This window comes from Macadamia integrifolia, chromosome 10 (genome assembly GCF_013358625.1).
Source record: "Macadamia integrifolia cultivar HAES 741 chromosome 10, SCU_Mint_v3, whole genome shotgun sequence".
Lineage (NCBI taxonomy): Eukaryota > Viridiplantae > Streptophyta > Magnoliopsida > Proteales > Proteaceae > Macadamia > Macadamia integrifolia.
Window position 1 is genome coordinate 4,176,123 of NC_056566.1, and position 13,385 is coordinate 4,189,507.

The 13,385-nt window shown below is 35.7% G+C and overlaps 2 protein-coding genes and 1 pseudogene across 3 annotated transcripts; all 3 read right to left on the reverse strand.

Moving 5' to 3' along the window:
• Window positions 1-308: 308 nt before the first annotated feature.
• Window positions 309-1,616, reverse strand: LOC122092480 (polygalacturonase non-catalytic subunit AroGP2-like). Its single transcript, XM_042662804.1, has 2 exons — window positions 1,502-1,616; window positions 309-1,380 (listed from the first exon to the last, which is right to left on the reverse strand). Exons 1-2 carry the CDS (start codon window positions 1,550-1,552, stop codon window positions 406-408), a joined length of 1,026 nt encoding a protein of 341 aa, XP_042518738.1. The 5' UTR covers window positions 1,553-1,616; the 3' UTR covers window positions 309-405.
• A 4,975-nt stretch (window positions 1,617-6,591) lies between these two features.
• On the reverse strand, window positions 6,592-7,892 carry LOC122090484 (polygalacturonase non-catalytic subunit AroGP3-like). Of its 2 annotated transcripts, none has more exons than XM_042660094.1 (2): window positions 7,795-7,892; window positions 6,592-7,700 (listed from the first exon to the last, which is right to left on the reverse strand). In XM_042660094.1, the coding sequence occupies exons 1-2, from the start codon at window positions 7,843-7,845 to the stop codon at window positions 6,726-6,728; spliced, it is 1,026 nt and encodes a 341-aa protein (XP_042516028.1). In that variant the 5' UTR covers window positions 7,846-7,892; the 3' UTR covers window positions 6,592-6,725. The 2 variants fall into 2 exon arrangements, with proteins under 2 accessions (XP_042516028.1, XP_042516027.1); XM_042660093.1 differs by having other exon boundaries at window positions 7,780-7,891.
• A 2,873-nt stretch (window positions 7,893-10,765) lies between these two features.
• Window positions 10,766-13,385, reverse strand: part of LOC122091183 — a 26,092-nt pseudogene continuing 23,472 nt past the window's right edge.

Consider the following 13,385-nt stretch of genomic DNA (forward strand, 5'->3'; position numbering starts at 1 on the left):
GAAATAGGAGTGGTGGGTCCATATCCTCTGAAACGCAGGTAGTACCTCAGAAATAGGAATGTAGCTGGTCTGTATATCCTCTGGAACGTGCGTACTTCCGCAGATTTAGGACAGCAGTGAGTCCGGAGCCTTTGGAACCCGGGTTCGTGAGGGTGGGGGTATGTGGAAGGGAGGCTCGTGTAAGGAAGTATTGATTATTATTATTATCTAAAAACTGTGGGGCATACATTTTCTTTTGATCTCAGGTCGTCATTTATTTGGCATAGACATTTGAAGAACAGAATTGTAATGAAACTTTAGAAGACATATTAAGCCAAAATATGTCATTATTTATCCTTCAAATAACATAAACAATAACTTGTAATTTAAACTAGAGAACTAGAAGATCAAATCTTCAAATGTAGTTCATGCTAGAGTCTTTGTCCAGACCATTGCGTTCTTATTTATCCAATGACAGACTTCAATTAGACCTGGGCCAAACCCCAACAGCTTAAAAGCTAGATGGTTTGGATTCCAAGTTGATGTATCATAGTGGCATGCCATGATCGCATGATTCACTTTCTTCTGAGCATGTATATCAACTACATATAGTTTTATTTTTTGTAAAACATGACAGTAATAGACTTGAAATAGAAAAGGCAGACTATGACATAAAGCTGGTGGTTCGGAGAGGTTTCCATGGATGAGTTTCACAGCTCCAATTGTGATATTCTCATAAGATCCATCGATGCTCTCAGTACTCCATACGCGAACATGATACCCAAATTTCCTCACAACAAAATCAATGAGATCCTCGGCAGAAGTTACACAAGTGCTTTGCTCACCTCTAATGGAGCTCTTGTCACATATCTCAAGGGTGTCTTGAATATACTCAGCCATTTTTGATTCATCCACCACCCTAAAAAGCTTCTTTAGTTCCTCAATCCGGGCAAAGGAAAATGGAATTTTTGATGCTAGAGGCCGCGGCAAAAATGATTCAAATGACATTGGGTCCCTTAGATCAGGAACGAGTATGAAACCTCCCTCTTTCACCATTGACTCTCGGAAAAATTGCAATCCCCACTGGCTAGCAACCGACAGGGGTGTTGCATTTGGAAGGTCATCATATTTCACTTTTTCACCATTCCAATGGGCTATTGGTGGCAGGGTTTCGTCATTTGTTGTCTTCTTCACCAGTGCATTTGTGGAACAAGCAATGTTAGCTTGCTTACAGAACAAACATAGGTGAGAAACCAATTCATTTTCCTCCATAAGTTTCACAAACAATGCCATTTGATGGAGGCTTAATGGAGAAGCCTTTGCAGCTAACCAATCTGGAGGGTGTGGGAGTCCAATATGCTCTTCCCAGTACTGTGAGAAGGGATTTACAGCTTGAGAACCCTACAATGTCATGAAAGAAAAACAACAACCAAATAAGAAAGATAAAACAGGAATGAACAAGAAATAACCAGGTTGAAATGAATGGATAATGGGGAAAAAATGAACATTTTGTCTTTCATACACTATAGAATGCTATTATCAGAAGTCCAAGCAGCCGAATGGGATGTGTCATGGCGGAACTAAAATAGTGAACAGAATGAATTGGGACTATGATTTTGTGGGAATGGGTTTTCTGCATGGAGAGGGGGTGTTTTTGAAGTTATATAGAAGGAAAACTTTGTGGAAACATATTCTATAATTTTCAAATTTCTTTTATAAAAAAGTGAAAACTACTCTTTTAAGGCTGCCACTAAAGAAATTTTCTCCATATTTTTGACATCTGTGATGTGGCAATTCCAACAATTGTATAATGCATTATAGTTTGGATCGGCAGCTTTCAAATTTCAAACCCAAATTGAATCTTACCCATTGTCTTTGCATTTCCCTTCTATTTTTAAATATTCATTTGTTACCCTAACTATTTCCATAAAAGTTTTCTTTCGATTGGACATTTAAAGCTAATCCAATAGGCCTCTTATGTCTTAACTTGAAATTTAAGTAGATAATCTTGAACCTTACCTGCCCAAAAAAAATTGGGGCTATACATATTTTGCAACATGGCAGTTATTTGGGTGCTGGAAGAAACTATTGCTCCAACAATACAGCTCAGTTAAAATTTAAATTTTGTGGACCTGACCTCCAGAAGATCATCCATCCATCTGCAAGGTTTTATAGCCTAATATGCTCTTTTTGGTTGAAACCCAATATGCTTTTCACATATAGAGATGTAAAGACAACCTAACTTTGATAGACTTTGGGAAACTATTAAAAATGCAAGGGTGTAGAAACCCTATCAGAGGGCCATACAAAAAAATTGCAGCACAAAATTTGAATTTTTAAACGTGGTTAAGCTGAAGTGGGACTTTCTAGTCCAAACAATCATTTTCAAATTGAGGCACTGAATATTAGGTGGATTTGGCAAAGCAAGAGATAATGATTTTTTTTTTTCCATTTAAGATAGTTAGGTTTAAATCCATTCAACTTGAACTTGTTTTTGTATGACCTTTTCAATCATGTGAGACCTAAATTTTTATAATAGATAGGCCTCACCTTACATATAAGGTAAGTTTGGAAAAGGCCTAATCTTCCTCAAGGCATCTCAACTCTATGTTGAGCTCTAACCGTAACAAAATTCACATTTTACTCCAACTACTGGAGTGCCTATGCACTTCAAAAAGTTTCCAAGGAAGATATAGAACAAGGAAAATATTAAATTCACTTTTACAATAACACCTACTGAACATAACAACTTATACAGCCGAAAATACTGTGAACTCAGACTGCGTATTTCTCTTCCCAAAAGGTAATTGCAAACAAAAACAAGAAAAAGTGACTCAAGAAAAGCTTGTTCAACAAAAAGGATCCACTCACACCTTCCCCTTTCAAAAGGTGATAGATCCTTGATTCGCTGGCATTCCTATTTGACATTCTTAACTTACTAAAAAATGAGATGTTTGAAATTTTTTGAAACAAAATCATATCAATCAAATGTTGATGTCCTTAGCTGATCAAAAAAAAAAAAAAAAAAATATATATATATATATATATTGATGTCCTAAAGCTTTATTTAATTAAGAAAATGTCTTTTTTGTAAAGAACCTAAGTCATAAATTTTCATGTGATTGGTTCTTGGACCAATTCAAATTGTCGTTCTAAGAACTAATTTTGATACTTTTACATTAAAATGCATGACTATAGAAGGAAACCATTGAGAGGAGGGAAAGCTCCGAAATTCAATCAAAGCAAGAATTGGTAAGAAATGTTTAGGTGTCCAATAGATAACACATTATTATTCAAAGAAATTTGGCAGTAGATTAATTAGATATTCTTAGCCATAGGAGAATTTTCTGTTCCTAGCAGGCTCTAGAAGGTATCAATAGACAAGTACCAAGTTTTTTAGCTTCATTTTACATATCATGCTATTGTAGAGGCATATTCATTTATGTTTTGAGAGAAAAAAAAAAAAAAAAAGAGTATGCAAAAACTGAAATCTCTCTGACAGAGATTAGTGAGAAAAAAGTTCTCCACGATGGGAAAAAAAAAAATCTACCTTGAAAACATCTAGGTGGTTTCCTACCTAGGAACGGGGATGTAAAGATAGGATGTTGAAATCTGATTGCCGCAAAATTGGGAACCAGCTGCAGACAGTCTGCTATGATAGTCTTGATGCGCCATGGACATGAAACTTCAAACACCATTGAGGAGGTTAATCACTTGGAGAGTGTGCACGGATTGATTGGTACTAACCATTAACTTAACACCTCACTATCCATCCAACCATTGTATTTTTTAGCAGCTTAACCAAAGGTGTGTTGAAACTTGACTGAACCAGCTCAATTAGTGAGTATCATTGCTTTTGGGTTTGGCTTCTTTTAAATGGAGAGCTCCAATATCTACTCATGATCACATTAATTAAAAAAGGAAAAGAAAAAAATGATACAAATTATACGGCAGAAATGGCCCAACTTGGGACAGAGCGATTAAGGGTTTGGCCTCTTTTAAATGGAGAGCTCCAATATCTACTCATGATCACATTAATTAAAAAAGGAAAAGAAAAAAATGATACAAATTATACGGCAGAAATGGCCCAACTTGGGACAGAGCGATTAAGGGTTTGGCCTCTTTTAAATGGAGAGCTCCAATATCTACTCATGATCACATTAATTAAAAAAGGAAAAGAAAAAAATGATACAAATTATACGGCAGAAAAGGCCCAACCTGGACAGAGCGATTAAGGGCTGGGTCATGGACTCAGTAATTGGTAGTGGGATTTGGGACTCGTATTGGTCTCAGCTAGGGATGTCAATCGGTTGATTAGGATCAGTTGTGATTTGGTTTTATTGAATTTGATATGATAACGAGTAAAATCAAAACATGAATTAAGAAGGGCACACTGGTTTTGATTCAGTTTCTTATTGATTTAGTCAGACTGATAAGCTTGGTCGGGTACGGAACTGAAACTCAACGGAAGCCGAAGGGGAGTATAGTTATAAAGCAAGTTTTAAGGATTGTATACAAGGTAGTCAACAAGCAAGCCTCACCTAGTAAGTCAAAGACTCCCTCGTTTTCCACAAGCCTGAAATCTCGATTACTCCTTCCTTTCTGAGGCCACATTTCCATTTGGTTATGCTATACGCTAGTACTTGTTTCGGGGGCAGGCCATAGACCTACTAAGTCGCCAGTTATATATATCTAATTTGATCAAGTGTGAAAGCCAAATGTCCTGCACATAACCACATCGATGTTGTCCATAGATCAAATAATTTTGTGGATTGGATTTCACTTGATTGTCAACGGCTCCATCACGTGTGCTCGGGGTATAAGTTCTATATAAACGTATAGGCGAATTTACACTATTTAGCTTTAGCTTCCACCAAAGGCGCCCACCAAGGGTGGCCTTTAGGCTGCTTTCAACACCTTGTCAACCCATTTACACATTTGGGTCTTTAGATCTTTAGGACAGGCAAGGAGTTCCCACATCTCATTCTTGTTCCAAGCATTCCTTGTGCTTTTTCTCTAAGCTTATGTCAAATCGAGTCCTTATCACTATCCCCAAGTAATAGATGTGACTCGTTATGGTAATGCAATGCAAGAGGTTGGAAATCAGGTTGTTTCTGATGATGAAAAGAGCTTTGATATCATGTGAAATTTATGAGAAACCCGATATTTTAAGGTCGGTAATGTTGGAAGACGACTATCAGTATCTGATGGTCAGATACCGGTATATCTTTGAAAGCTCAGACAGAAAATAAATGGACTCCTCAAAGGCTACTTAAGGCATTTTAGTGCAAACTAGACTGGAGCTATTGGATGTTACTCAGAGCTGCTATAACTTAACAACCAAAAAGCTCTGTAAATATATTCAGAAGTAAGAATATATATATATATATATATATTTTTTTAAATAAATTTTGAGTTGCTATGGGATTAGAAAAATATAAGGACATATTGCAAAATAACCATTTCTAAGTGTTTTTCTAGAAGGTTTATTTTGCAGACCAAAATGGGCACCTCAAGTCTCAAATTAATAGGGTTACAAAGATTATTCATGGAAGGAACCGCTACCTACAAGATAGCAGTATATCTAAGATATGCTTCATATCATACTCTCAAATGAGACTTGATAAATGACACTTGTATATGTTTCATATCATACTCTCAAAAAATCATATACAAGGGCATTCCCAGAATACAAGACCCCTGCCATTGCAAGGTCTGAGGAGGGTCATATATACGCAGCCTTACCCTAGCTTCATGGAGAGGCTGTTTCCCAATTTAAACCTGCGAACACTAGGTTGCAATAAAGCAACTTTACTGTTGCGCCAACTTTGGTTATAATTTTCTTCTCCGACTTTAGTTACGATAAGATTTTTCTAAACTAAAAATTGAATAAACATAAAAGAAAGCGAAAAGTGGGGGACAAAAAAAAAAAAATTGAAAAAGAAAAAGAAGCTCTTAGGCTCCCATTTTTTTGTTGCACTCTCCTTTCAGTGATGACTTGATGCCGGACAAAAATCCTTTTGTTTAACAACTCCAGAACCTCCATTTCTCTCGCTTGTTTCTATCTATCATTCTCTTAAAATTTCTCCCTTCCAAAAGTTTATAGATTACTTATTTCATCTAACATTTCTAACTTATCAAAAATTGTGATGCTAGAAATTTTTCTAATGCAAAACAAATCGATATAAAAGTCGATGTCTTGGAAATTATTTCATTATGAAGATGTCTTTTGTTTTTTATTTTTTTGGTGAAGAACCTCAGCCATACGTTTTATGAGGTTAGGATAACCTCCCACATGATTGGTAATAGAAAATTTCAAGTTACCAGTCTATGAACCAATTTTGAGACTTTCAGTTCAGAATGCATGAAGATGGTAAGAAAACTTTAAGAAGAAAACTCGAAAATTTAATCATAGGAAAAATTGATAAGAACAATTTAGACATCGCGTTGTTATTCAAGGAAGGCAAGATTGTTGGAGTAGGCCTTGTGATCTGAACTGGTGATCGATTGATGCTGGACCATTGCATTTGGACTGGCTCTGGGAGGACAGGAAGTTAGACAAGTTCTACATTTTGATTAAATATAATTCATAGAATGAAAGAAAGCACGTCATGCTAGAAATTTGAAAAACAAAACTATATTGAAACTTAAAATACATAAAAAGCAAGCCAAAATAAACCATTATTTATCCTTCAAATAGCATATTAAAAGGGAACTGGAAGAAAATCAAATCTTCAATGTTTTGCTCAACCTAGAGTCTTTGTCCAGACCATTCCATTCTCGGTTATCCAATGACATACTTCAATTAGGCCTGGGCCAAAACCCAGCAACTTAAAAGCAACATGGTTCTGATTCCAAGTTGATGTATCATAATGGCATGTCATGATCGTATGATTCACTTTCTTCCGAGCATGTATATCAACTATATATACTTTTACTTTCTGGAAAATATGGCAATAATAGACTTGAAATGGAAATGGCTGACTATGACATAAGATTGGTGATTCAGAGAGGTTTCCATGGATGAGTTTCAGGGCTTCAATTGTGACATTTTCATAAGATCCTTCGACGTTCTCAGTACTCCACATGTGTACATGGTGCCCTAATTTTTCGACAACAAAATCGATGAGATCTTCAGCTGAAGTGGCACATGTGCATTGCTCACCTCGAATGGGGCTCTCCTCACATATCTCGAGGGTGTCCCGAATATACCCATTCATGTTTGTTTCATCCACCACACCAAAAATCTTAAATAATTCATTGATCCGGACAACAGAAAATGGGATTTTTGATGCCAAAGGCCGTGGCAAGAACGATTTATATGCCATTGGATCCCTTAAATCAGGGATACGTATGAAACTTCCCTCTTTCACCATTGACTCCCGGAAATATGGCAATCCCCCTTGACTGGCAACTGACAGAGTTGTTTCATCAGGAAGACCTTCATATTTCAGCTTTAAGACATTCCATTGGGCCATTGGTGGCAAGGTTGTGTCATCCATTGTCTTCTTCACCAATGCATTTGTAGAACAAGCAATATTAGCGTGCTTACAAAATGAACCCAGGTGTGAAGCTAGTTGATTTTCCTCTATTAGTTTCATAAACATTGCCGTTTGATGGAAGCTTAATGGAGAAGCCTTTGCAACAAACCAATGTGGTGGGTGTGGAAGACCAATATGATCTTCCCAGTATTGCAAGAAGGAATTTTCAGCTTGGGAAACCTGCAATTTCATGGGAAGAAAAAAATAAAAACAAGAACAATAAATAAGCACATTGAATTGGTGGATAATAGAAACATACATCATTTTTTCTTACACTTAAGTATGCTACTATCATAAGTCCAAGCAATAGAATGGGATGTGTCATGGTGGAAGTGGAACTAAAATAGATGACAGACTAAGTTGTGTCTTTGCCTTTGTATGAATGAATAGGGATTGGGAGTGGCTGCTTGAATTTATATATAGGCAAATTTGGTAGGGGGTAGAGTTTTTTACAGTACCCTAAATGGCTAAAAGTGTTCTCTCGAATTTCCCCTATGAAAAAGTGAAGCTTTTCTCTTTTATAACTATTGTTAAAGCAAAATTCCAGTTTATTTTCAGCCCTCAATTCTGAGTCATTCTCATAAAACCAGTTTTGGTACTTACATAATTGCATTTCTTATCTGGCTAGGTCTTCTTGTAAATCTTAGCCAGCATTGAATTTTTTTTTTTTCTGGGTAGAATCTAAGAAAATCTTAAAGAACTTAACTATGGAGGGAACCCAACCCCTTAATGACAATCAATTTTATTGTTATTCAAAAATTACTGAGTACGAATGCACATCTAAGCCGTCGGGTAACTGCTCACTACGACGATCAAACGAAAGCTACCCCTCATAAAGCACAAGGAAAAGTTTAATTAATCTGGATCAATTTGCTTTATGGGTAAAGGGACCCTACTTAGCCAAACTATTTTGTTTTTTCGCAGAAACTGTGATGTTGTAATTCCAACAATTACATGATGGAGTAGAGTTTGGATCGACCACTAGTCAATTTCACAGCCAATTTGATCTTACACCCTCTTCTATTAGCATTTTGCTTCTATTTTTGACCATCCAAATCTTTTAACTATTACAAAAGTTTGATTTTCTAATGAACATTTAAGCTTTATTTTATTACATAGCCAAATCCAATAGACCCCAAACTAGACATTTAAGTAGGGAACCATGACCATACCTACCTACAAATTTGGGTCACACCTAATTTGGCATATGGCAGAAATTTTGGCACTGGAGAAAACCATGATATCTGTAACAGGCAGCTCAGTTAGAAACTTAAATTTTGTGGACTTGATTCCACATGATGATCCACCATTCGCAAGGTTTTGTCCCAAATCTACGTTCCCCAGGTACAAATAATGTCGCAAAAATTGGTAAAATGCAAATTCAACAGATTTGGAGCAACCATTGATAATGCAAGGATAGAAACCTATTTATAGTGATCCGTACAATATATATGAAGTTTGAAATTTAATTTTTACATGTGGCTAATCAGAAGTGGTACCTTTTTTTTGCTAACAACTGGTATTTAGGCCTTTGGCCCGACTATTTCCACGGGCCCATACTAATCCCACAATTGCATGGACTGTATCATACCGGGGTTAAATGAGAACTATTCAACTTTCACTGAAAGCAATGAAGAGCACTAAACACCCTCCATGTGAGTGGCCCAAGGTGTCCCTAGTGGGAGTCGAACTCAGGACGTCCGAGTTTACGATTCGTACCAAGTTCGTTGCTTATCAACTACGCTACACCCTTGGGTAATCAGAAGTGGTGCCTTATTGCCCAGACAATCAAGTCATTCAGTGTAATTTTTTCTGGCCATCCCTTTCCCCAAGGCATCTCAATTATGTTTCTAACTCTACCCACAACAAAATTCATATTTTACACTAACTATTGAATACCCTATGTAGTGAAGCAAAAGCATAAAAAAAAAAAAACTAAAACAGGTAACAACCTAATTATTAATTTTACTTTCATAATTACATCCACTAAAACAACAACATAAGAAATACTCAATCCAAAATACTGTAAACTCAAGTATTTTCCACCCATAAAGGTAATTGTAGATGAAAACAAGAAAAAAAGGACTAAGAAAAGCACAGCGAAAAGGTCCTGAGGACTTCCCCTTTAAGCGGGTTATATTGATCACATAATTCCTTTGGCATTCCTAACTTACCAAAAATTGGAAAATTAAAAAGTACATCAACCAAAAATTTGATGTTCTATACTTTTGTTTAATTAAGAATATTTTATTTTGATAAGAACCTAAGCCTTACATTTTTTAAGTTGAAATAACTTTCCATGTGGTTGGCTATAGCAATTATATAAATTTCCACTTTAGAAACCAGTTTTGAGACTTTCGGGTAGAAAGCATGACCACGGTAGGAAAACTTTGAGAGGTGGAGAAACTCAGAAAATCAATAACAAAAAGAATTGGTAAGAACAATTTAGGCATAGAAAATATAAAACAACTGTTATTAAAAGAAATTTTGGCAATAGATATTGATATGTCTAATGTAGCATTAGACCAAATTTTCTATTTTTAAAGCTTGATAAGATTCTTTACTAGGTGCTCTACTAGTGGCTCTAGAGGGTATCTCTAGACTATCACCAAGTCTTGCCACATGGAAGGCTGATGTGCTAATTTCAAATGTATGAATATTTAGAGAATCTTTTAGGGTGGCCACATCTAGTTTTAGACTTTGATTCAACATATAACCGGCACCAAGTGTTGCACATGGAAGGATGATGTGACAATTTCAAACATATTGTGTTTAGAAAATCCTCTAAGATGGCTACATATCAACCAAGTCAAATTTTAGACTCAGATTCAACTTAATAACTGGCACCAAGTGTTGCCACAAGGAAAAAAAGTGATGTAGCAATTTCAAATGTATGGTATTTAGAAAATCCTCTAAGATAGCTACATGTCAGATTTTAAACTTAGAAAGCATGTACACTCCCATATATTGGAATATTTACTTTTGTTTTGAACTGTCCATTTTGTTTAAAAAAAAAAAAATTACATCTTTTACCGGACTTTCAAAGCTTATCTTGCCACTTGACCAACTTTATTATAGTTAAAACTTGTCATGTGAACAACGGACCTAGAGCTCTACCCACAAAATTCAATTTTGTCCAATATGACATGTACATATTTGTAATGGTCTAAAGATTTCATTGGCTACTAAAACTTCTCTTAAGATGTATGGACATGCATGACTTTTTCTCCCTTTCATCTTTTCTCTACCACCAATACTTCAACTAAATTACATTACCAGCTCAAATGATTACATGCAACCTCGATATCTATTCCAAAATCTTCTCCCAATAATTTTTTTATCCTCAAAATAGCAATGCACCTCAAAATAATGGAACCTGCTTACATTTGAACATTTAAAAATCATTAATCTAACCTTTTAAAAATTAAGAACTACATCTTCGAGTATACTCCTTAAGAAGCTTTGCAAATGACGAGGATTTAATCTCTAACAATTTGGCTGGGGAATCATATTCCAGTACAAGGCCTGTTTAAGACAAGAAAACATGTCAACCTAATTAAGCAAGCACCAAAAAAGGATGAAAAGATATATCACAAAACTCAATTGAATCCATTTAATTGTGGTGTACTTGTTATCCGCTACTAACCATTATCAAGGAGGAGGACCATATCATTATCAAGAATTGATGTTAGCCTATGTGCGATAGTGATGACAGTAGACCCTAAAAAGTGTTGCCTAAGTGTTTGTTGAATTAGATAGTCAGTAGCAGTATCCACTGATGCAGTAGCTTCATCGAGTACTAACACTTTGCTCCTCTTTAGTAATGCTCGTCCCAAACAAACAAGCTGCCTTTGACCCATGCTCCAATTCTCTCCATTCTCAGTCACTATGATAGGCATTATATGAAAAGGTGTTAGTTATTCAAGATCTCATTTTCATTAACTTTTCTTTCCCTACTTCATGTCGGAAAAGGAGTCAGGGGCTAGGAGGATAGATTGTGCTCTAAAAATTAAATATATTATACAATCACACATTGTGGATGTATAAATTGATATTGAGCAACTTTAATATTGAGTGGACTTGAGAAGAAACCAACCTGCAGAATCAAGCTTCCTTTCCTTCTTTCTAACTTCATCACCAAGTTGGACTTTATTCAAAGCCTAAGACAACAAAAATTACATGTTAACTTACCATCTTGTTTGATTATTCTAGATACAGAGAATCTTTAGGCCAAACTTTAAAGATGACCTAAGAAAAAATATGAAATGAACAAGCAAGGGGTGCAATGTTGAAATGCACTTCCTAGTTCCAACTAAGAGAATCTCTTGGGCCAAACTTTGCCCAAAGACAGCCCAATGCATCCGATTAAATGATTTCAATATCCTAACAATAATGATTTAAGAAATTGAACAAAATAGAAACAATACAACCATGAGAATAGAGTTTATAGAGATACATGTTTCAACCAATCAATTATGATGTGTTTGTTTTGTGAGCAAGTCATCAATAAATAATAGATATGTTCCTATCTTTGCTCCAATTAAAAATTATTTATAAAATGAAAGAAAACTCACCTCCCAGATCTGTTCATCAGTATACAATTCAAGAGGGTTAAGATTGTTTCTTAAAGTCCCCTCAAACATTGTTGGGTCTTGTGGGATGATGCTCAATCTTGACCGCAAATCATGAAGGCCGATCTTAGAAATGTTAATGCCATCTATCAAAATCTGACCGGCTACAGGTTCAAGCACACGAAAGAGAGCTTGTACGAGAGTTGATTTACCACTTCCCGTTCACCCAACGATGCCAATCTTCATCCCTCCGGGGAAAGTGCATGTGAGACCATGTAAGACCACAGGAAGATGTGGGGCATACCGGATCTACATACATATTAAATAATCAAATCATGAAGCTTAACATAGTTTCAAAACAACAATAAGAATTTTTCTAATAAACTGAGGAAATAAATAAGGAGATAACCACTTGAGGAATCTAGATTGGGGTTTACTTGTAGATCAATAACATCAATTTTCCCTTGTGATGGCCATTCAAGATTTGGCCTATTTTCTTCTACCGATAAAGGGGGTTCACTAGGGATGCAAGTGTACTGCAATATTCTCTCAACTGATATGATATCAGATTCAAGTCTGTTAAGATCCCATATAACTCCATGCATACTGAAATTAAGTCCATATGTGACTGCTAAACCCACAACACCTTCAAGAGAGAAAAAAACAAAACAAAAAATCAAAATCATTCCTTCATATGAGAAATCAATTATGGTTTTCTTAAAGGATGATTTTATAAGACCTTAACTTTTTACCCGGACTAAGTACTCCCTTCGATAGCAAGCTCAAGTAAACCAAACAGACAGCATATGTGATTGATGCCAACATATCCATGCGGAAACACAACCACTCTATTGCACCAGAGAAATGAAATTTGGGTCTAGAATACCCATCCACCAACTTGAGGTTTGTGTCCATAAACTTCTCTTCTTGATTGAAGCACCTGATTATGCTTGAACCTAAACTAGATTCAGAGAAATGTTGTATAATTGGAGCCTGACATACTCCGAACAACCGTGATAGTTCTCGTGCTGCAAATATGTAGTATTGCTACAAGACAAGGTTTAAAAAAAAAAAATTAGGTAAACAATAAAAATAATTAAAAAAAAAATGCAACGAATATATAGCTAGTAAGAAAATGAGAAGACTTTTTCTCATGAGAGATTTCTTATGTGGGCTACTTGCATTCAGATGATTGATCACACTATCATCATAGATGAAATTGTAGGAAACTACTTTATTCTATTTTATTTGTTTCATTTGTTCTCTTTTGAATGGTTGCTCTTTTTTTTTTTTT